The sequence below is a fragment of the Argiope bruennichi genome, chromosome 11 (assembly GCF_947563725.1).
Source record: "Argiope bruennichi chromosome 11, qqArgBrue1.1, whole genome shotgun sequence".
Lineage (NCBI taxonomy): Eukaryota > Metazoa > Arthropoda > Arachnida > Araneae > Araneidae > Argiope > Argiope bruennichi.
In genome coordinates, this window is record NC_079161.1 from 4,119,607 (window position 1) to 4,145,452 (window position 25,846).

Here is a 25,846-nt window from a genome sequence, read left to right on the forward strand (position 1 = left end):
AGGCTACCTAGGGAGCAGAAATCTTGATTATTGTTCTTGCTTGCAAGGTCATATGGACTGGAGCTTTTAAGATTAAACTTGCTAAACTCAGTTTTTCCACGATGTTATTTGTAAAACTCCATCAAGTGGATTTTATAAAATAGTCATTTTTTTTATATATGATAGATAAAAATAAATAATAGACATTAAGGGGGAAAAACGCACACTCAGTACTGTAATTTATATGCAGACGAATAAAAAACATTTTGTCAAATGAGAATTTATTGGACAGGTTTTATAAATACAATTAGTTAAACTGATGAGGCTATTATCACAACGCATCTTTCACTACACATTTTTTAAAAATATGGATTAAATTGTTTACAGCTATTTTCATTTCCTTTTTCTTCATGATTGTATCCTACCACATTATTTTTATTTTATAACTATAACTAACCCATCTTTGAATAATAAGAAATAGCATGTCAAATTAAAATTTTATGAGTTTTATGAATTATGAAATTTTTATAATATCTTGTAATGCTTCTATGAGGAAATCAAAACTATCCAGGACGCTGCACACTTTAGGGGCCATTGACTTAATAATAAGGCAAATGTGATATCAACTGAGTTGGTTATTGATTCACAGAGTGCTGCTTGAAGGTTGCTTCTGAGAAAAGCAAAGAGTTGCTCTTATTTTCAAGACAAAGAGGAGTCACTGAGAAATAGTTGAAGTAATGGCTTGTATCATTGCTGATTTATTTGGATTTTAAAACCTTTTTAAGCTAAGTACAACTTTTAAAGAAAATGTTTGACAGAAAATATATCCTTTCATTGTATATGGATATATGATCAGGCAATAAACTAGTCACGTTATCTTGTTCTTGATTGCATGAAAAAGCATCCTATAAAATTGAGATTGTAGAAATTTTTTTTTTAAATATAAGTGGTGAACTATTTCTATTAGTTATTTTTTGCTGTACATTTGTTTCATCATGCATTCCTTGAAAATTTTTTAGGTCTTTGATTTTGTATAGAAATAGTTTTCCTTTATGGAGTAAACTAATCAAATATTAATATATCCCAACCATTAAAATGTCAGTTTAATGCCTATATGTTTCGCATCAAATGAACATTTTTAGAATATTACTAATAGAATGAAATTGAATTATGTTCTTCAATTGACTTAATTTTTTTTGATTTTTTGATTTTTTTTATAAATTTGTAAAATGCAAATTATATATATATGTGTGTCTGTTTTTCTAGTTGTTGACCTAAGTGACATTGCTCGATTTTATGCAAATTTTGATGAAGATTTTTTTCATCACTGTGAAAAGGAGCTTAGAAAAATTAACACATTTTTTTCTGGTAAATGAAAACAGCTACTTTTATTTTGAATGAATTTTATCAAACTATATACTTTACATTATTGAAATTAAATTTTTTAAATATTAATTTCAGAAAAAATTGCTGAAGCCTCAAGAAAGTCGAGCAACCTTAAAAGTGAGCTTCATAATGCTATTTCAAGTGAGGAAGGAGTTCGTTCCGGATCTAGCAAAAAGTAAATTATCTATCAGTTATTTTCAACAAAAGTGTAATATCCTATTTAAATGGTGTGTTTGTCCTAAGAAATTTATTAACCTATAAAAAAGAAATAAAATTTTATAAGAATACAATTTAAATGCTTTCTTCCTACATTTTGTTACAAAAGCACTATTCATACCAAGCTTATTTTTATTTGTAATAAATTCCAATTGGTTGTGCTATATAGAATAAATAATAAATGTTATCATTACTTGTATTTTATTATATATGTGATTAATAGAAAATCATTTCATTAGATTTGCTGTTAAAAAGGCTCTAAATCGGCAAGTGAAACGGAATGTTCAGTATAGGAAAATGCATGAATTAAGATTAGCATTTAGTGAATTCTATCTCAGTTTAATCCTTCTGCAAAATTACCAAAATTTGAACTTTACTGGCTTTCGCAAGATTCTTAAGAAACATGATAAGGTAAGTTTAAAAAATTTTGATTTTTTTTTTAATTTAAAAAGAAGGATATCATTTAAAAAAAATTCAATCACTTTTATAGCTCACAAACTAGTTTTTCTTGTTATATTAATGTTATTATTATAACCTATCTTTCATTCTGTAAGAAATATAATAAGAATATAATATCCAAATAAAATGTCAGTTTTTGAGACATTCATATTTTAATTAATAAAATGATATTATACACTAAAATCCATATGTTTGAGCAACCTGTTTTTCTATTATAAAACTAATTTTCCAAAATATCAGATTTTTTTTTATAAATAAATAAATTGGTTATTGGAAACTGTTTTTGACAAAATTATTGAGTGGTTGATCAGGGTTGCTATGCCACCGGCAGAGCAGGAAAGAACCAGAAAAACACAGAAAATTTAAAAACTGTTAAAAAAAATATAAAAAGGAACCAGAAGAATTTGAAAATTTTTATAACAACTGGGAAAATACAGGGAATTTTAAGTCTCTTAATTTTTTTTTCCCATCTAAAAAAGGCCAAACTCTAAAGGTTGCAAGAATGAAAGATCAATAATCATAGCTTCTAAAAACACAACAATACCATTCCAATTGTGCAATGTGGAAACTCACCCTTTTTTTTCTCTACAGATCATTCCAGTTTCAATTTACGAGACGCTTGTTCTTTTTGCATGAGATTCCCAAATTGTAGCTAATGAGTATGCACAAGACTGTAACTATTTGAAATTATATAATGCATTTCTCTGCCTGAAATAACAACATTCAATCTGCGGAGGGAGCACAGGGTGTTTAATCTTCCATACTTGAGTTTATTGAATGGTTTGTTTATTTTTTGAGAAACTGTTAGCTTATTCAGAGTAGATTAGAGATTTTTTTTCAAACAACGAGTTGCTCAAAATCCATATTTAATGCGAATTGGACAGATAAAAAATATGAATCCTGATTTTGCTGAATGGGTTTGGGAAGTTCCACAAAATCCATTTGCTGCATACTGCTGGCTTTGTAAGAAGATAATAAGTTTAAGTAATATGATAATATGATTTTATTAGTCATTCAAAAGAGAAAAATATACAAGACTGTGTGGTTTCAAAAAAGTCATAATTTATGTTGATGAATGTTATGTTATTATCTAAAAGAAATACAAGAAAACATGACCTGTCAAATTTAATGTCAGAACGTAAACTGATTTTGAATTTTGTAATTCAAAAACAATAATTTAAGCTGAATTTTTATGGGCATTAAAACTTGTTGCATGATACTTGTCCTTTAATACATTAAATCATATATTGGAAATATTTTCACTGAAAGTAAAATAGCTTTAAAATGAACATTATGTCATTCAAAAATATCGTACCTTATTTGTTATGGATTTTAGCTTCATGAAACTGATGGCTGAAAAATCTGCAGAATTTGTAGAAATTGATGACCAAATACAAGAATTGGCAAAATTGAGTAAATTTAAAAAAAAGTTATCTTGTTCTGTAATGATTTTTGTTAAGTAATCATTGATTTGTATCAAGATAACAAAAATGTTTTGCACTTTATTTCACCCATATCCTTACTTTTGTGTGATTTGCAATTAAAGAACATGAGAGGTAATATATAAATTTGGACTTGCCCCCTTAATATATAAAGTTTGACTTACTAAATTCTAGATAATAAATAAAGAGAATTTTTTTTCTGTATATAAATATAAACCTTCTTTTCATATTCTATTATTTCGAATTATTCAATTGTTGCTTCCTTTCTATGTTTTCCCATTCCTTAAAACCATATTGCATTATAACTAGTACATAAGTGCTGTTTGTGCATTTCCTCATGTCTTAAATACACATACAGGGAAAACACAGGGAATTTTTTTTCTAGATTTGAGTGGCAACACTGTTGATAATGTAATCATTATTATATTATAAGAATTCCTTTTTGTAAAAAAGTGATAATTTTTATTTTAATATATGGTTTTTGTCTCTTTTTGAAGGCTTAATATACCTTTCAAAAACCTTATAAGTTGATTAATTTCAAGATTCTTTCAATATGTATTGTCATAGAAAGATTCTGCATACAGCAGCTTTTGGTAAAATGTTAATTTGGTATCTATTCAGAATGTTTTGGTTTGCACTTTCAATAACTCAGGTAACAGATTTAGATTGTTGTTTTTTTTTTATTTTGCTTGGATAATATTTTAGCTTTTCAAATAAATTTTACTTCTTAAAATTGAGTATTTTTTTTATAATTTCATAAACCAAATAGCAATAATTTTTTTAGATATATATTTCAACAAATCTATTTTTTACTACAGTTTAGGTTGTAGTTTTTTTTTTAATGTATTCACCAAAATTAGAATCCACAATTAAAATATTTTTGATATCACTTTATCTATAGTTAAATTATTTGCTTTATTTTATAATATATTGCTGCCATTTTGAATTGCACTTAATAATAATAAGATTTGAAAAAGTTAAAAATTAAAGGATAATTAAATTTAAAATATTATTTCTTTAAATTTTATTTTATAGTTATTAGGCACTGATGCTGGAGCCAAATGGAGGCAACAATGGGTTGATGTTGCTCCCTTCTATGTTAATAAAGATATTGATAAATTAATCCATGACACTGAGGTAAATTTTTTTTCAATCTATGCATTTTCATCTGTTAAGTGTAGAAAATTATTTTAAATTAGTTATTACACCTTGTTTATGTGGAATTTTTATAAATGCTTTATTTTTCTTTTAAAGCACTTGCATCATTTAGTTTTTGTTACCAAATATTTATATAATAATTGCTGTCTCAAAAATTTTTTAAATTCAAATGTAACCATATTATATTTGTGATTGCATTTAGACTTTTAAGAGAAACCAAAGAAATTATTTGAAAAGTAATACTTTTGTCAGCTCTATAATTGCATGTAATTTACAAAAAAAGTTTGAGAAATATCTGTAAAAGTTGTAAGTTCCATTAAATGTTTAGACACATAATTTATAAATAAATGTATTATAAAAAATTGAGACCTTGATTAAAATTATGTAAAATGTTCACAGACATATTTCATAAACAACAAATATGGAAATCACCGAAATTTATTAATATGAATGAAACGTACATGACTTTTGATAAACTTTTATTACATATTTGTTATTGTATAAATAGTATTTTTTTATTTTACCTTACCTACTGATTCCTGCTTTTTGTACTTTCTGCTAAAATATTGCTTTATTCTGATTTAAAAATCATTTAGTACAAGGCTTATAATTTAATTAGAATTTTTCCTCTAAAATTATATAATGATGAATTTTAATAGTTGCAATTTTATTAAGAATATTTATATTTTTAAAGAATATAGTTACTAGATACTTAGAAGGTGGTGATCGTCAAAAGGCTATGAAAAGATTGCGAGTTCCTCCTCTTAATGACCAGGTAAAAGATTCTTTCAAGTTTTGTTTTTTGTTCCAAAAGATATTTATTGACATTATTTAAAATTTTATAAAGTCTTTTTTTTTTTTTTTTTTAGTAATGTTGAACATATTTCAGTATTCATTTATGTCTTCCAAATTTGGGTTCCAATAATGCAATTAGGACCCAATAATAATTTGGTGGAGATTATTTTCTCTGTTGAAGATTGTTGTTTAGAGTGTGAATCCTTTTACAAATTTGAAACAATTTTAGTATATTCTAGAAATGATTACTTTTATAGTTCAGTAATTCTGGAAATTTTTAGAAATTTTCTGTAATATTATGAGAAAACAGTTGTATTGCGAAATGATCATTTTGAAATTGGTTTCTAATTGCTTAATAAAGTGAAAAGCTCAAGTTCAAGTTTATAAATTAATGTATCATTGCACTTACAATTACAGTATCCAATGAAAGAAATAAATACTTTTAAATGTAAGCATAAGAAACAGATACTCTACTGTTAATTGTATAATATTTTTTTCATGTTGTGTTATTTTTATATTATAATTTTATACTTTAGGCAAAGGGAGATTCTGTATTACTTATTAATTCATGCTGTAAATGTTCTTTATTTGTATTTAGTATGCTGTATTTGTACATTGGGATAATTAAAGATCATTTTAATCATATTTCTATGGTCTATATTTATTTCAGAATTGATTTTGATTATAGAATTTGTCTCAAAAACTCTCTAAGTTAATCATTAAAAGAAATGTTATTTTTTATGTTGTTCATATATTAAATTTCACATTTAAAGCAATTAAATTAAGGCTTATTAATTGTATGCATACCATATTGGAAATGAAATCATAAAAACTTTTTTTATTGTTTATTAGTCTTAATATTTTTCATAATTAATTATAATCACTGAACTCTGCTAAATTCTAACATACCCTGGATATATTTCCTTTTAGGAGACAACAATACATTGTAATGCGTACATGTTTTAAATGCTTACCTTATTTTATGCTGCTTATTAAAATTTATGATTGCAATGTACCTAATTGTCTGATTAAGTTGTTCTAATAAATTAATGAATTATAACTAAACACAATAGATATTTAATCTTTTGTCAATCAAGAGTAATTCATTTGAAACATTGCTGCATTCTGAATGATCAGCTACATGTGATAAATATAAATTTGTTCTTTAAATAGATTGTTTTTATTCTTTTCATTTTATTTAAGGGCAGAATGAATCATTTTATACATTTATTGGTTTATTATGAAACATTTTGTTACAAAACTGTATACAGTTTCCCTCTTTCTATTAATGTCCTTTATGAAACAATGAAATAATTTTAATACTTGCATGTAGTTTTCAAGCTGTTTATATTGCTATATCAGTCTGTGTGCTAATTTGCTGCAAATCAATAATTATGCATTTGCGAAGATAATTTATTTCATGAAACAATATCTATAACTGATATAAAGATTTCAGATACCATAGTGTATAAGAGCATTAATATATATTAATTTCTATTTTAATGAATAATTTAATTTACATTCTGTTTATTTAGAATCTTAAGTTATTTTTCTAATTTAATTGTAGGAAAACTATACATTAAATTCAGTATAAAAGAAATGTAAACAGAAAAAAATCTGTAATAGATTTTATAGAATTCAATGCTCTTTTTATTTCTTTCCATGTCATTATTACTCTCTCTATCATATTTTGTGGTATTCCCTTTGCTATATTGAATTACATACAATTTACAGTATCAGCTGGTTTTGTTTATCATGCCCAATTTTAAAGCAAGATATATATTTATAGAGGTTCTTAAGATTTCATTTGTAAAATATTCATGACATTTCAAGTTTTAGATTGAATCTTGAAATTTTGGATTATTTTTTTAGAAAGCTAATTTCTTACAATTTAAGCTAAGGAGATCAAAATAGACAGCTGCTTGAATAGATATTTGTGATATACATATGAACCTAGAGCAATTGAAGGTGAACTTCATGACATTCTGATAAAGTCTTGATTAATTAAGAAGTTAATTAATTTTTAAAATATCACCATATATATATATATATATATATATATATTTCTAAATCAAATATCTATTTCTAAATCAAAATTTAGAATAACAGATGTTATTCATTTGAAAGTATTATTTTTTTATTTTGTAAAATTTAAGATTGGACATGAATCATATAGGAATATTAGACATAGTTTAAAAATAGAATGGAGGAAAAAAATGTAACTTTTTTTTTATTTGCTTTAATTATGAAAAATGTAATGCATTTTTGTAATGCTCAATAAAATTTTCTTTTAAGCAATCTCCATGGGTAACATTCAAAGTTGGTCTATTTTCTGGTGCCTTTGCTGTTCTAGTCTGTGCTGTTATAATATCTGGTGAGTTCATCTTTGTATTTACAGAACTTCATGAATTCATGAGACTTAAGCAAAATTTAATAATTATGAATGTAGCTTGTTTTCTTAATTAACTATCTTACAATTTCTTATTTTCCATTCATCTTTATGATTTCTTTTTGTTATTTGATTTTTTAGAATTTCTTTAGTCTTGGAATCTGAATTATGTTTTTTATTAAATTGGGAATGCAGCATTTTTTTATAGTTACAAAACAGTGGTGTTGCCATCTGTAAGCAACCACATAATAAAAGCTAAAATTCAAAATTTCTTTTACTTTTATTTTTCTTAACTAGTATTATGTGTGTATTATTTATAACATTTTATTGTATTAAATTGAATATACAATAAATTTTATATATTTTTTATAATAAATAAAATTAAATTTTATACCATTATCAGTATCAAGAGATAATTTACAGAGAAAATTGAAATTATCTGTTTATACAAGAAAATTTTTTTAAATGGTGTGTCATTTTTAATCAATCTTAATCTTGTGTATTTTTATCCACATAATATAAGATGTTAAGTGTGTGACTGCATTTTCAATCAAAAATTGCTATTTCTCATCAGATATTTGGGGCATATTCCTACTTTGATTAAATAAATATTCCTGGTGCGAGACTCACCATTAATTACTCACATTATCAAACATTGTTGAATTCTTTTTAAATACATTGTCAGTTCCTTACATGTTATCCATCATACATGTAAAATCATCTGATTATCCTTAATTTTATACATTCTGTCTTGTTCATATAACTTCATAACTTGTTCAATAACTTCATAAATATCTGTTTCTCATATATCTTCTATGCAAACCTGGTCTAGGAGTACTTGAAGTCTCTGATGTTATTTGCTGTCCAACCAATATAAAAAATTTCAAACAACCATATATGATACTTCTATGGAGAAAGGTTTTGATATTTTATGTGGATTGTCTTGAAAACAGTAATTTCATTCTTCTATCCTACTGTATGATTATGTGCATGATAGCTGATTATTTGATTGCTAAGAAATATGAATGGTTAAATGGAAAAGCCATCCTTCTCTTGTTTGATTGGATAAGTCCTTTCTTGAATTCTACTTAAAATGATATTTTGAGACTGTTCTGTTATAATTGAATGTTTATAATTTTCTGGCTAACTAGAAACCAACAGCATTCTAGCAGATTTTTATACCCATTGTTGTAATGTTATAAACTGCTATGGAGTTTTGACCCATCTTCAATATTGATCTAGAAATAATCAACAAACTCTTATTTTGCTTTCAATATAGTTTAATTTGAGGAAGATCCCATTTCTGAAACTTTGCATGTGCTTTGCAAGCTGATAATGAGATGAAACATTGAGTTTGCACCCTACTCCTCAGCTTTCTGGCCCAGACTAACTTGTTTTCTTTTTAATCACTGTAGCAAGCTTTATGTGAACTATATGCAAGATGTTTCATAGAATTAATCTTCAGAGTTGCAATTCCATGTTTTTGATGTTGAGAATTGCCACTGCAGCTTGCACTTATTATGATGTTAAATATGTAATTTTCCTTCTGTAATGGAAAGAGAAAAATATAAAAATATAGAACTTTGTTGTGTGGTATTAATTCTCTATTATAGGAGAGCAACAATTCAAATTCTTATGTTACATAATATTTTCTTATAATGTGTAGCTAAATTTAATTGTATGCCTAAAATACATAATTATTTATATATTTTTGTAGCTATTTTCACCAATGCTCCTGATAATTGGCGCATTGCTGTCCGTTTGTATCGAGGAAGCTTACTGATAATCTTGTTCCTTTTCCTGATTGGAGTGAATGTGTATGGTTGGCGTACTTCTGGAGTAAATCATGTATTAATATTCGAATTAGATCCTCGTAATCATCTCTCAGAACAACATTTGATGGAGGTACATGTTTACATTTTATGGAAAGGGTTATTATATTATCAATACAAAACTTTACTTAATGGCTTTCTTTTTCAAAATGGGTCGAAGTTGTGACCAGACATCATAGATTAAACAGGAAACTTCTGAATTCGACTCTTTGTCCTGATTTCAAATTAAAAGTCCTAAGTTGTTGTTTTTTTATTAGTAACTAAATAATTTACTTAGAAGATTTTTTTTTAAATGTCATTGAAATTTTATTTAAAAAAATAGATTCTGAGGAATTTACCTACCTTGTTTATCTTATTCTTTTCTTGCCCTCCACCCTGTTACAGTTCATGATAGCTAATCTGTTATATAATACTTATGAAAATTATTCCATAACATATTATTGAATACTAAAATGTAAAATGGACATCACATTTTTCTGATAATCCGATTCTTGTCTCTTACTCTTGGATGCCCTGCTCCAGATTTATAAAGTGAAGTTCATTACTTTAGTATAAACCATTAATGTGAAAAAATGCTTCTACTTTCATGTGTTCAATGTCTATTTTGACATAAAAAATATTTAATATTTTGTGAAATTTGTTTTTACATGTTAAAGTAGTTTTAATTTTTTTTTTTCCATTTGGAAATCTTTTGAAATGTTCTTGTTAAATAATAATAATTTTTGTTTGTATTTCATTTCAGTTAGAAGAAAATAATACAAAGATAGTGAGAAAAATAAATTTAAAGAAGTGCTAATAAAAAGGTTTCTTGCCAAAATTTATGAACTGCTTTTAAAATTCATAAAATATATTTTTATTTAAATATGTTTTATTTTTTTATTTGTATATGTATAGTAGTGGTATGAAAATCATTGATGAAAGTAAAAAGTACTATCATTTTTATTAACTATTATGTATTTACTTCCTTTGACAATCTTATTACCTGGATATTGGCTTTTCTAATTAAAATTAGCAGGAAATATCTACAGGAAATTTTTATATAATGTTATTGACAAACAAGAGCATAGTGAAAATGCTGAGCTCCCTATGCATGTTTAAAAAATAGTAAAATGAAAAATAGATTAAAATATATTTCATCCAAATTTGACAATAAAAATATGTGAAAAAGAACAAAAATATCTATATACAGCTTCACATTTTATATAAAATAAATAAATAAGATGTTAAGAAAAAGAAAATTAAATTAAATTTCATGAAAATAATCCATTTCCATTTGGAAATCACAAATAGTGAAAACAACAAATCATTAACAAAGCACATAATGTGATAATTTTCTAAAAATGTGCACAGAAACTTTTTTTATTTTGTTATTTTTGGAACTAAATATCTTTCAGTATATATATATGTTACAACATTCAGAATTTCTTCGATCAAATAAAAAAATTATAATTTTTTAAAATAAGATAGTTATACCAAAGAGTTTTTAAAATATTAGTTTTAAAAACTGAATAAAATTTAAAGAAAATTGTCCATAGGATAGTATGAATCTTGCAGTATAAGAGCAGTATATATCTCTCTGAAAGGTATATTACTTATTGAATATGCATGCTATGAAATAAAAATAAATATGAAAATTTGCTTTTAAATTGTAGCAAAAATTATATATATATAACCTTATATTTGACTATACAACAGCACTTTTAAATGGTGTTAAGGAATGTGAGAACAATAAAACTATTTTCAATTCAATTACACCAATTAATTTTGTAATCCATTATTTAAAAAATGATTTCATAAAAAAAAAAATCCTTAAAAAAAAAAAGAATAACATGTGAAGTTTATATTCCATAACTAATTTTTATTTTCTAGGTTTTTCCTCACTTTCCATCATGTAATTCTTTTTCTTACAAACCTTTGTTACCTCACAATAAGATCTTTTTGGTACGTAATGTTCACAAGCACCCAAAATTAAAATTAATCATTAAAATTAGATTGAATCAAATAGTGAGCTATTGACAGAAATAAAATGTATTGCCAAGTACAAAAAAAAAAAAAAAAAGCATGCTAAGGGAGAATAATAGAAATAATTTCCAACTATCCCATGATGCAAAAGTTTAATGAATTGTGGCAACTGCAATCTAATAACATAACACTGCTACTTATCGAAATTTCTCTGCATATTCTTTATCCAATCCTTTTCTATAGTTAACAAACTGTCATTAACACTTCCAGGTTTTGTTTGAGATAATATGCAACTTTAATTTAGAAAAAAGATTGCAGCTTTGCTACAATTCCAGTTTTTTTTTTTCCCTCAATGTAAATAAATATATATACCGACTAAAGTTACCATATATAATATTTTTTTATAGTTATGAGTTTTGAGTCACATATGGTGTCTGCAAACTTCCATATCTTATTAATATCATTTCTGTTTTAAAAATTTTATATTACCTAGTAATGATGAATATATATATTTTTTAATTGATGATTTCTAAAATCTTGAATATATCAGATAGCTGCCATCTTCAGTGTGATGTGGGCCCTGAGTGTCCTTGCTTTCCTCTTCAGTGATGCCCTCTCCATTCCTGCATATGCAAATCCTTTACTTTTAGTTGTTCTCCTCTTTGCATTCCTTTTCAATCCAACCCGCACCTTGCAACATCATGCAAGATTCTGGCTTTTGAGAGTACTGGTAAGATCATTGTTCATAAAAATTTTGATAGTTTGTATTAGTAAGTCATAAAGATTTCAATATCCAAGATGTTGTTTTTAATAACACTTTGATAATTTGAATCTCTGATCTTATCAAAAAGTTATCAAATGAATAACATGTCACTTAAAACCTTAGAATAATTCCAAATCTACTTTCTCTTTAAACAAACAATGCTTTTATGGAAACATTACTTAGGTATTTAATGCACATTAAAAAAAAATTGATAGGTACAGAAAAGATGGCCTAAATTTGATAAATTATGTACCTCTTATGTTACTTTTACCCTAAGTCATATGTCTCATAAAATTATCTTTCTGCATTGTATCAAATCTTTGAAGCAGAGTTGGCACTAAATCCATAGATCGTTTACTCCCATATATGCCTTTCAAAATATGTAATATTTATTCGGATGTAGTTTTTTGCTTCTGCATTTAATATATATATATATATATATATATATAATGGTATTTAAGTAGTTATTAATTTCAGCATCAAACATCAGCATGTACATCAACATTATCCCCTCCCCTTTTTTTTGCTGAAATCATCAGCTTGCATTAAATTATTGTGTTAAAATTTAAAGGAGGATTACATTCTTTGTTGTGAAATACGTTCATGATATTAATCATGAATATTTATTCACTGTGAGTTTGCAGATCAAAATTTCAATGTGTCATATGAATAATTAAAAATTTCAATTATTGACTGTATTCCTGTATTGTACATTTTTAAATTTATGTTTGGGGATTTTATATTGGCTAATCTCATTGTGTGAGTGTGTGTATAGCTTTTTATGCTAAGGGCTTTTTTATTCAATTTTTTAAAGAGTTAGAGATATGAAAAATATACAGAAAGGTATTATAAAACATGGAAGGTTTTTAAAATATTTGATTTTAATAAAAATTTATATACATATAATCATTTCTAAGAAAACAGAATTAATAATTAACTGAAAAATTTTAATCTTCTTCTGTAATTTGACTTTGTCATTATATATTGAAAACTGTCTTATGCTTGGTTTAGTCCTTTTTCATCCAAAGTAAGGAATTATGCCAATATTCTTCCAAACTTTGGATAGTCTGTAATGTGTAGTCATTGACCTTTTTTATGTAGTACACCTGTTATTATTTAATTCTAACATAAATAAATGTGATAAAAATGATGCAATGAAATTCTCTGTTAAATCATATATTTATCTTGTGCAAAATATTTTTTTAAATTTAATTGGTCATACTGCATCATTGTCCCCAAATATAATGCATTTTTTGTTCATAGTCAAGGCACATTATTGTTGCAATGGACATGTTAGTAAGCACAAGGCATTTAAATAAGATAGTAGGTACCGCTTAACTTATTAGTATGCAATACTCTATTTATAAGATTTCAGGAAGTTAATTGTTCTTGGCTAATAGTGATATTTTTTTTAGCTACATTTAGCAAATTGATATGTGATTCTCAAATTCATGTGGAATTTTCATCTATCAATTTTCTAACCAACCATTAACTAGATTTTAAAATCAAAGTCATTACTTTAAATCTAATTTCTCTCTCTCTGAGATTTATTTTCAAAATAATGCTACAAATTCAGAAATCTTTATTTTCTTATACTTCAGCTCTTACAGGTTTTTCAGTAGCTTCTCTTTAAAAAAATGTTTAGGAAATTAATTTTTCTTTTCAATTTTTTTATGTTTATATTTTTGACAAAATCTCAAAGAAATTTTCTTAAATTTATACTAAAAATTAAGGTGGATTAAGGGCTAAAGTAATGTCACTTGGACAAATTCTGTTTTGTAATATTAAATTATTCATAATTTTTATCGAAACAGGATCATCATTTCATTTGACACAACTTTCAAACCTTTATGTTATTTATTAAGTGAACAAAATTTTGTTTATTTAAACTTTGTAAGTGTTCTATTAGCAATTTTTTTTTCTTTCCCTGTTTATGCACTTGTGCAATTATTACATCTCAGAAGGTCACAAGTTTGAAACTTTATTTTACCAAAGATTTGCAGTGTATGGGAGCTTGTTGGTTTTAAACTTATTAATTATTTATTTTAAATTTATTATATTATTATTAAATATGCTAACCATTTAAAGCCATCAATACAGTTGAAAGCAACTATAAGAAACTCTTATGAGGAACTTTTTTTAAACTATAAATATTTTGCAAAGCATTTTAGTAGACATTGTAATGTTACATTATTCGAAATTCATAATTACAGAATTAATAATGTGTTGGCCAATTTCATTTTTTAATCGTAAATGAAAACTCTTGACTCTTAAATTAATTTTCAGGGGTTAACTTGGATTCCATAATTTTTTTTTGTTTGTTTCTTAATGTCATAACTGCATTCTATTTAGATTTATCAATCTTTATTAATGATACTATTATCAATAGAAAATATTATGATCAAAGTTTTAAAACTGACAAACAAACGAGCAAAAAAAAAAAAAAAAAAAAAAAAAAAATATTATTTCAAACAGCAAAAATACAAGGCGTGTTCAAATGAAAAGGTACGAAACTACACTGTGGGTATAAATGAAGACTTTATTCAAAGTATACACCATAGGCACACCTGAGCCCAACGATCCCATTGATTAACGAGCCGAAAGATTCCTTGTTCCCAGAATTCCTGTGGCCGTGACGAGACCCAGTTCTTCACAGCGTCCTTGAGTTCGCCCTCCGAGTTGAAGCGCTTCCCTTTCAGATTTTTTTAAGGGGACCAAACAGATGAAAATCGCAGGGTAAAATGTCCGGGCTGTAGGGCGGATGGTCGAGCTTCTCATAAAGCAGAACCACACCCTCCGTGAGTAGCCCCGGTCTTTTGTTCTTGATGGACCTGCATAGTTTTCGGAGTGTCTCACAGTACACATCGGAGTTAATGGTTCTTCAATGTTCGAGGAATTCAACAAGCAGCGGACCTTAAACGTCGAAAAAGACGGTGAGCATCACTTTGCCTGCTGACGCCACGACTTTGAACTTTTTAGGGGGAGGTGACGACGTATGCTTCCACTGCATGCTACCCCGCTTTGTCTCAGGCTTATAGTGATGGAACCAGCTTTCACCATCTGCGACGATCCGCTCCAGGAAAGCGGGGTCTTCATGATACCAAAACAGATGTTGAAGTGCTAGCCCCATACGCAGTTCTTTGTTCTGGTCGGTCAACACTTTCCACTGTCAGAAATCGGATAACGCCGCGCTGAGAATTTTGCAATGGAACGCCATCCGGTCTTCACATGCACTGCCACGTCAATTGGAGGCGCTCTTTATTAGAGCCTTTGCTCTCTCCTACACATGCTCCGACCTATGCCGGAGACTCCAATCGCATCCCTAGATGTCTCGCTACGTTCTCCCATAGCGGCATAGGCATATATGTTAGCGGTTACGTTGTTACAACGTTTCGTACCTTTTTATTTGAACACCCCTTGTATATTTCATAATTTTCTGAGTTGAAACCCAAGATATGGAATGGATGTAAGTTGGCATATTGGACTATACATTTGCACATGAAAATAAATGGACTCCATTCCTATATTACTGTAAAAACGTTTTATCCCTTTTTTTAATGATATCTTTCAGTTTTCTTCCCATCAATAATAACAGTTTTCTCTTTTAGGGAAGAATAATAGCTGCTCCATTTTTTCATGTTGGATTTGCTGATTTCTGGCTGGCTGATCAACTTAATAGCCTTGTTCCTGTCTTAGTTGATTTCCAGTATTTTATTTGTTTCTATGTGACAAGTGTGAATTGGGAAGTTAATACAGGTAATAATTTCCCATAATTTATTATGAATCTATTTTTTTAATAATTATTTTGTTCATGGTGCATTTTCTGGAGGTCATGCAAATTTTTCTTAATTAATCAAAGATATTTAAAGTTAGCTAAAAGATTTAAAATTATGACTTTAGTGACTTTTATGACTGAAATTTCCTTAACAAAATAAATGCTATCAATGTCTTCATAGATAGATTTCCTCTATTAGCTGTATTTTCAGTTCTTTTACATCTGAACTAACTTATAATTCATATGTGTACTATGCTTAGGAGCACTGTATCAGTGCCTCAAAAATATATATTCATAAGTTTGACAAATTTGCATTTTTTCTCCATTGTTACCTTTTTTACATATGATCCATTTGTTTGAAATATAATAGGCACATTTTATAGGTCCTTCAAAATATGTTATTTTTGCTTTTATTATTACAGTAAAATTGAAAAATGAGATTGGATTTAAGAAACCTTGTTATATCTTGCAAAATTTCACAAATTATTTAATTTTATTATTATTAATAATATAATAATTATTCAAATGTATAAATCCTTAAATGCTAGTTTAAGTACATGTTAATATAAACTAATAGGCAATTTAACGGTGAATTAATTAATTCTCATAAAACTAAATTTGTTTTTTTAGATTTGAGGATTATCTCAAGAATACACAAATTAATAAATTTAAATAATAAAAAATATCTTTTTAAATTGATACTTTGCATTAAAGAGTACCCTTTCCTAATTTAAAATTGTATGGCTTTAATTAATATTGTAGCACCTCTTTTTCCCCTTGTGCAGTGAGCGCCCCCTTGTGGCATTTTACAGAAAACAAGCAGTTGAACGGGAGATCTGCATCCTGAGGTCGACTTTTTTTCCCTATGTGCAACCCTTATGCTAACACCGCATGCTTTCGGCTGGAAATGGAATCCCAACACTATACTGTTTTCTTTAACCTAATTTTCTATGTGTGTGTAGTAGATAAGTGTTTGTGAATTTTATAGTCTAGCTGTGTTTGTGGAAATTAAAAATATTGTATTTAAAACCGGGCAATTCTTTAGAAAACCACAACACACCACTATAACATTTATATTTATATGCTTTGTGCTCTTCAATTTTTTTTCTCCTGTTGATCACATTTTAGCAGCAAAATATATTCCTGTAATACTATTGCATGCATACAAATGTTTCTGTAGAACAAAATATACTATTAATAAAATAAAATATTGTGATAAACTATAAGAAAAAAGATAAAAAATTATTAAAACATTTATTTGGAAAATTTTAATGAAATATTTCAGAAGAGCTTGAATTACTTTTAAATCATAATGTCCAGAAACTGGCCCATTGTTATTGTGACTAAAGAATTTCATAATGTGACTCCATTTTGATCCAAACCTCTAGTTTAAGAAATCTTGTTAAAAACTATAAAATTTCACAAAATTAAAACTTTATTATTAATTTAAATTTACTGGAAGTATAATAGTTTAGGAAGTATAATGTAAGAATACTGATTTTATTAACTGAATCTCTCTTTATAAATTTCATGTTTTTACATATTGGTAATCATTTTAAATAAATTTAAAATGAAGTTGACTAATAAAATAATAAGTTATAAATGAAGTATAATAATTAAAATCTGTTTTTGAAAAAATGTGCTTTTAATTAACAGTATTTTATTTTAATTATTTTTTAAAAAAGATTCTAATAAGTGTGTTGATGATGTGGGATTGATTTCAAGACCTATTGTGGCTTGCCTACCTGCATGGTTTCGTTTTGCACAATGTCTGAGACGTTACAGAGACACCAAAGAAGCCTTTCCTCATCTTGTGAATGCAGGAAAATACTCTACAACATTTTTTAATGTCATATTCTCATCACTGTATGTTTATACCAAAGGTAATATTATTTAACACATTATAATAATGTCAGCCTTGATTTAATTTTTCTTAATCTTTTTGTGATTCTTTTTGTATACAGGGTGTGTGTGGGATCAAGCCATCTTAAAATAATCGTGGATTCAAATAATGTAATCCTACATAGTCTAATATATATAGTCAAATCCATGAATCAAAAGTGTAAGAAAGATAGATTGAGTGTGAGCATCTTTTGTTAATCAAAGCAGTCTTGGAGCATCTGACATAGTATGATTTTAGCTCCAGTATAGAGATGATTACATTCTTAGAGGATTGTCAGACCTAGAGAAGCAGCTCACTTTTTGTCTTTTGCCATTTATCTTTTTGCCGTTGTTTGTCTTTTGCTAGTTGTAGAAATTAAACATTTTATTGCTAAATTGCACTTCAGTTCATGATTTGTGAATAATGCTCATTAAAAACATTTTTTTCCAATAATTTATTTTTTCTAACTGTACTAATGCCTTTACTCAATATACTAGTGAAGAAAAAAAAAAAATACTAATTCATTTTGTTAAAGCTTTTTATGCTAATGATAAAAAATTTGCTCCATTGAAAACAGATTTTCAGCTACTAAATTAGTTTTTTTTCCCCCAAAAAAATCTCATGTTGACCAACTTTTCTAAATTTTTGTACTAATTTTTTTTTTATCCATATTTTTTGTTAGTTTGTCTGTTTGATGGTTCATTAAAATGATTATGTATAAGCAAATATGCAGGTGATATGCAATAGATGTTTAGGTGATATGCAATAGATTAAATAATAACACAAATGCTACTAAACTTTTTGCAAAAGATTAAATAACATATAGATATCTGCTGAGCCATTAATAATACTTATATTGAGCCAAAAAGAAAAAAGAAAAAAAACTTTGAAGAATAGCATTTTTAAATTCTATTATCTTTAATACAAACACCTTGCTTAAATAAAACTATTGTGTGAAAAAGGATTTGATAAGCATTTTTATCTGAGTATTATAAAATTCTAATTGAAATTCATATTAAAAGATATATTTTTTTTTTATTTGGGATACCCTTTCATAAAAAAAAAAGACATTTAAGAGTAAATTGTTATACTGTATAAACATAATTTTTTATGTTAGATGTACGTTTTGACATCTGATATTAATTTTTATCATTTGACAGAGACTCACAGTAGTGTTAAAATCTACTAAACACTGCTGTATATGGTCAAGCATTTTAAGTAACCTTTATGCAGCCAGTAAAAAAAAAATAATAATAAAAAATAAAATAAAGAATGAGCATATAGTAAGTTCTTGATCAGTGATTTTCATTGATTTTGGATTACAATCTATCATTATCACTTTAACTTTATTAACTGCACTTTATTTTATAAGGTTCATACATGCAAAATTTAAAATTTGAAATGTTCAATTGATAGTCTTTGATTCATTTTTACAGTATAACTTAAATTCTTGACATATTAAATTCAGAACTGTCTACTATTTGAAAAATTTCTTGTTGTAATTATAAAATTTGTGGATAATCTACTATTGTTGTTTTCAGATAATTATGGTTCTACATGGGAAAATCCTTTCTTTTATTTGTGGATTGTATTTGGTTTTATTAGTTCCATTTACACGTACATCTGGGACATCAAGATGGATTGGGGTTTATTTGATGAAAATACTGGTGAGAATCGATTTTTAAGAGAAGAGATAGTTTATTCATCTCCAGTAAGTATCAATTTCTGTGGAATGGTATATTGAAACATCTGAATTCAGTAGTTCTTCTATAATTAATTACAGTATTCAATGAAAATGAGTTATATGAATGCTTTTAATGTATGCTTTGAAAAATTGCACTAGACGGTTGTTTTGGTAATCCTTAAATATTTTTCGTGGTTTCGTTTTCTCGAAAAATGAAAAGACTGAGATTATAGGGGACATCAGTAACCCAGCTGAGTAATATCAGTAACTAATTTTAGTTCTATTTATTGAACTTTTTGTATAAAGTTTCTTCCAGAGATAAAATTTTCTACAAACCTTATTTTATGTCAGCATCTTTCAAATTAAAATTCAATGAGTTTCACTTTTCTTAAATATTTTACTATTGTTATATAATGTATTCCCAAAAAATCCCTTAAAGGTTTCATGGTTTTATAAGACATGTAGAAAAAAGTAACCTTTATAATTAAATCAGGGGTTGTAAATAATCTGGATTAAATAAATAGATTAATAAAGTAACTCTAAATGTTCAATACAGGTTTAAAGAAATACAAATTATAAACATATTAAGTACACATAAAATATTAATACATTACATTAAAGTAGCATGAATTACAACATTACCATATATTCTTCAAATTTTCTGAACCATTCAAAGCAGCTGTTGTTGATGCATTGCTATTTATTGAACTGAGTTATTATGCTATTGTAAATTCGTATTTCATTAAACCTGTGTTGTGCACTTTTTTTTTTACTTGATTCTTTGATAAAAAGCAGTGTGGGGGTAATGACCTTTAGCATTTGGGAAATATTAATCTATTTTAAAATTGATTTCCTCCTTTGTCTGATTTTCTCTTAAATTTTGTAAACAACTTTTTGCTATACTGTATATTAGATGCAATAACTTAAGTGTATCAATTGTTTTGCTTAACCTCTTGGATCAAGCCAGTGAACATTTGTTTAAAGTCCAAATGGTATTTCTGTAAACTTGTACAGCAGGAAGAAGTTCTTAGGTTATAAAAAGTGCTTACAATTAAAAAAAGAAAAAAATCGAGTTCATTAAATTTTGTTTAAAATTTTTATCTTACATCATCTAATTGTGTAAATAGTGCAGTATGTTTTACAATTAAGATGTTAATTTCTACTTATGGTTTACATTGACTTTTATGTGTAATTTTCAATTTCTATAATTCATATTAATTATATAAGTAAATAATTAGGAAAAGTGCTGAAATGTTGTAAATATATTTTCTATCTGTATTTTAACAGTTTTATAATACATTTTTATTTTTTCACATCTCTTTTGTTGCATTTATTCTGCATTGAAATATTATTTCTGGAGTGCCATCTGTTTTTTGATTTCCAAACAATTGAGCTTAATTTTCTTTTTCTTTTAATTTAATTTGAAATATCACCAACCTTTTCATCAAAAGTTTATAAAAGATTTAATTTAAATGGTTTGAATAAAAAAAGAGCATGAGGTTTCATTTTAAAATTACATATAATCTTGGTAAAAAAAGAAAGTGAAACAAATGATTTTATACAATAAAAATCCAAATTTCTACAAAATTTGTTGACAAATAATATGAGCTATATGAAAGTTAAAGTTCTAGCGACAGATTTGTTAATTGGAAATTGTTCATATGTATAGAAAAGATAATTTATTTTGAGTGCTGCAATTCCTTTTGAATGAAAATATTATTTTAATTCATTCATGCTGAATAATGAGATACACTTATGATGCACTATTGAAGCGAAAATGCATGATAACGAATCTAACTTGTGTGTGAATGTTTAAATCAGCTTGTTTATTTTCCACCTCTTAATTTTTTCTCTCCCTTCATTTAGAATTATTATTACTTTGCTATTGTGGAAGATTTAGTATTAAGATTTGGTTGGACATTATCGGTTTCATTGACCGAAATGGGCCTCATTCATGCAGATATCATGTCTTCCGTGCTTGCACCACTCGAAGTTATCAGGTAAGTTGCTTTTTAATTTCCTGATATTACTCACTTTATGAAGATGAGATGCTCTCATACAAAGCTTTGATTTTATTATTGTTCATAAAACACTAGAAATAATTTAATTTTAGCTGAACTGAATATGTAATTTATTTTTACTGTGTAGTTACTTCAGTCATCCATTTCTGCAACTTAGATCTCTTAATATTAACTATTCTCCAGTTTTAGTTATATTCTTTCTATGTTAATTAAATTAAATCAAAACTATCTGTTTTGTATAGTATGAATTTGCAAACACATTTTAAAAAATCATTTATTATTAATAATTTCTTTATGCTAAATAGTGGCTTCTTGCCAAAAAAATCATTGCTTGACCATAGTGATTTCTCTTTAAAACCGTAGATCTTTTTATTATTTTCTGCTTAGGAGATTCGTCTGGAATTTTTTTCGTCTTGAGAATGAGCACCTCAACAACTGTGGTAAATTCCGAGCTGTTCGAGATATTTCTGTGGCTCCCTTAGATTCTAGTGACCAAACTCTCCTTTTATGTATGATGGATGAACCAGATGGTGTCATCAATCGAAGAAAGAAGGAGCGTAAATATCCAAAGTATGTTAATGTGTTTATCTATAAATATTCATTGTTTAAATAGTGAAAGAATTAGACTAATTAGTTTGAAATTTAATTTCCAATAAAGTGGTCGATGAGTCAAGTTCTATTTTGATTAATAAAGTTTGAAGTGAATATCATTAGTTGTTTGTAATTGTCCAAATTACAATCAAGGCTAGTTGGTTTTGTTGTTGAGTCTTAGTTAAGGAACAGGGATACTGCAGTTTCAAATCCTGATTCTACTGAAGATTTGTCATGTAAACAGACCTGGTGTATGTTAAATCTTCATAGGTCAAGCATCCATCTGCTGTTATAATGGAGAACCTTGGAGGGAGGAATACTGGCTCAGATGTCTTTTCTGTTGCCTGAACATGGTTTGTCTCAACATGGATAGTTTGTCCCAAAATAGCCTTCATGTGACTTCCAAAATTAATTTTAGCTTAACTAATTAGCAATTAATCTATTTTGCCAAATATTTGACATCATTTGTTTTTTTATCAGATTTATTACAAATATAAAATATTTTGAAGATTTAAATTGTAAACTTCTCATTGGTATAAAATCATTTTTACGACATGTACGTTGGCAGATCTAGGATGTTAAGCGATCGTATTCAACTGTTTACAGTCAGCCAAAATGTATGCTAAAAGCAGCTTTTTACAATTTGTGTGCATGCAGTTTGATAAAAAATTTTTGCCATTCTTTAATTTTGCATAACTAACTATTTTGATTCTGTCACTACAGACTATTGTTCTCAGACATATCTTTTTCCCTGGTATTTTATAATTTGTTTAATATTTCAACTTAGAATTTATCAATATTTTATGCTTTGTATATATTTTTCTTGCAGCCATTGTTAAATTCAGGAGACAACCAGATTGGTTTCAAAAGAGTGGAATTTTTTTTTCTTCCTCTTTTCCTCTCCTTCAAAAAGAATGATTTTTGGCTTTCTAAACAAAATAAATCTTGTATTAGAATCTTTAAATGAAGAGAAATGAGTGTTCTTCTTTTGTAACTGTTAATTAGGCGTTTATATCTTCTAAATCTATATTTGATAAGTAACATTACTTTGTTTGAATGAATGAGTAAATGTATTGATGTGCATAGTTCGAATTTTATTTTTTCAGTATGCATGCAGTACAAATTAGAAGCATCTGACATGCATATTTCTCTTCTGTTAGAAATGTCTTATTAAAGAATTTTTTAAATTTAGTTTCAACATCTAAATCTGGTAAAGAAATATTCTTTTTGTCTATTTTCTAATAAATTTAGGAATTTTAAATGTTACATAGTATTGTAAATATTAGACAGTTAAATTTAAAATATTGTTAGGGAAGTTAATTTACCACAATCTGCAGAATTCTGCTAAATTCGATGGATTTGCTGTAGTGGTTATTTGTTTGCTGTCACCATACACTATTACAGTGAATACATTACCTCAGACCTCAATAACAAATTACAGCATTCATTAATACAAATACCAGCTGAGATATACAAAAGCAATACACAGCAGCACTTAGAACAAACAGCAGCTTATAAATCGCTAGTAAACAACCACAAAAGCATACAAAGTGTCCAGACAGAACTCGACAGAAAGAGGGAATTCATATAGCTCTTCTCAAAGGTTTCTCCAGATGCTTGCTATTTTCCACTGTTTCCTCGCTTTAGCTATAGTACTTAACTAGCTACTCAGGACATGACTCAATGCTGCTTCAATGTTAGACTCCAAAACTAAGAGTACAGCTCAATTCTCAATTCAATTTTTTTTCTCTGCACACCTTGAGGCAGTATTATGCAGGTTATTTTATTGTTTTAACGCAGATTAAAAAAAATTATTATTAAATGTTGATTTTTATCTTGAATTGAATGTTTATCTTCTGAGGGACTATCTTAAGCATTAATTAAAATCTTTTTTGCTGCCAAAACAAAATTTAATACTGTGTTAATTCGTGTGATGATTTGTTGATTTGTATGTATTTATTATTTGTTTTTTTAGTCGTAGGAAAAAGTCTGATACCAGAATCCTGTTGGATGATAATGAGACAGATGATCCTGACATATAAGTGCTGCATATTAAAAGTGAAGAAATATTTACACCGAAAAAGAATATTTTTTGTTGATGTGAAAGCCCATGTTGTAGTTCATTGGCTGTGGTTTGATAGACCTTGTACTATGTACAAAATTCATTTTTATTGTACAATGAATGCCAATGAATCTATAGATTACAGCCAATTTAGTGAGCATGTAGTAGTCACTAGGAATTAAAAAGTAATTTTATTTCTGGGATGTAGTTAAAATTTGCTAGTTGATTCAAAATTTTCATTACATGTTTTAGTAGAATTTGTAAACATTTTGTATAACATTTGTAACATATGGTCCATATAGAATTATATTCCTTGTGCTGCAAAATGTTTATATTTTTATAATGGTTAAAAAAGTATAATTTCTCTTTTGAAGCCATCAAAAATTATAATTATGATGATTTTTTTAGTTCAAAAATTGTTTAAAAGCAATTTTTACTTTGAATAATGAAAGTGATCAAATTTAATATAATGCATATACTGTTATGTTTAAATCTGAAATGTGAAAATTTTCAGAGATAGTCATTAGTCGAGTGATTTTATTATTATTATTATTCTGTGATCATAAAATGATTGTAAATCTGTTATACTTTAAATTATTTTTGTATTATATTTTGAATATGATTTATCAATTTGAAAATCATTTATACAGCAAAATGAGTATTTTTTAATGTAATTCTTAAGGTTAAAAAAGAAAAAATAAAAGTATCAAATCAATGTATTGATCAAAATTCAGAATTTAATTGATATTATTCAATTATATATAAATTATTCTAGATTGAAGTTTACATGGTATTTAAATTTAATCTCATTTTTACTTAGGTTTTTATTGGAAATCTGTATTTGTATATTTTTTCTGTATGGAATTTTTCTTTATTCTCATAAAAAACTGAATTTTTATAGATATTTGCTTGTACAGAAACAATTATATTATAACCTAGATCATATATAATAATTTGATTATGCAGAGTGTTAAAAAAAACCTTTTGCAAAAAAAAAAAAAAAAAAAAAACGTGTTGCAAGAATAATGCAAATGATGAAATATAATAATAAATTCATAACCAAATATGAATATTTAATTAATTAAGTTTCTTTTACACTGTGATATCAATAATAAATAAAATGCATATTAACTTTACCTACAGTATATAATAATTGTTTCAAAAATGGCATTTTTGTTATATATTTGCACAGATATTCATACCTAAATATTTTGCTTTTGTGTTGTGTTCTGAATGGTTAAAATATCTGTTGAAAAAATGCATTGAAAGAATTTTGGCAAATGATACTTTGGTAATTATCTATAATGTTTTAGGTTTTATTCTTCTGAAACTGTGCACATCCTCTGATAATTTTCATTCTGTAGTAACATATATACAAAGTGTTTTCCTGAGAATGTGATTTTGTCCACTAAATTTACAGTCCTTTGAAAGACATAATTGATTCATAACA

At 26.7% G+C, this 25,846-nt stretch overlaps 1 protein-coding gene across 1 annotated transcript in view; it reads left to right on the plus strand.

The window, feature by feature from the left end:
- LOC129957529 (xenotropic and polytropic retrovirus receptor 1-like) overlaps positions 1–24,916 on the plus strand; it is a 29,193-nt gene extending 4,277 nt beyond the window's left edge. The window contains exons 3-16 of the mRNA XM_056069878.1: positions 1,246–1,347; positions 1,441–1,540; positions 1,821–1,992; positions 4,518–4,619; positions 5,335–5,415; positions 7,731–7,809; positions 9,542–9,729; positions 12,169–12,348; positions 15,990–16,137; positions 17,842–18,039; positions 19,580–19,749; positions 21,589–21,722; positions 22,131–22,313; positions 24,310–24,916. Of these exons, the coding sequence (XP_055925853.1) occupies positions 1,246–1,347; positions 1,441–1,540; positions 1,821–1,992; positions 4,518–4,619; positions 5,335–5,415; positions 7,731–7,809; positions 9,542–9,729; positions 12,169–12,348; positions 15,990–16,137; positions 17,842–18,039; positions 19,580–19,749; positions 21,589–21,722; positions 22,131–22,313; positions 24,310–24,376 (1,904 nt within the window). The 3' untranslated portion in view covers positions 24,377–24,916. The remainder of the gene's footprint in view (positions 1–1,245; positions 1,348–1,440; positions 1,541–1,820; positions 1,993–4,517; positions 4,620–5,334; positions 5,416–7,730; positions 7,810–9,541; positions 9,730–12,168; positions 12,349–15,989; positions 16,138–17,841; positions 18,040–19,579; positions 19,750–21,588; positions 21,723–22,130; positions 22,314–24,309) is intronic.
- Positions 24,917–25,846: the final 930 nt, after the last annotated feature.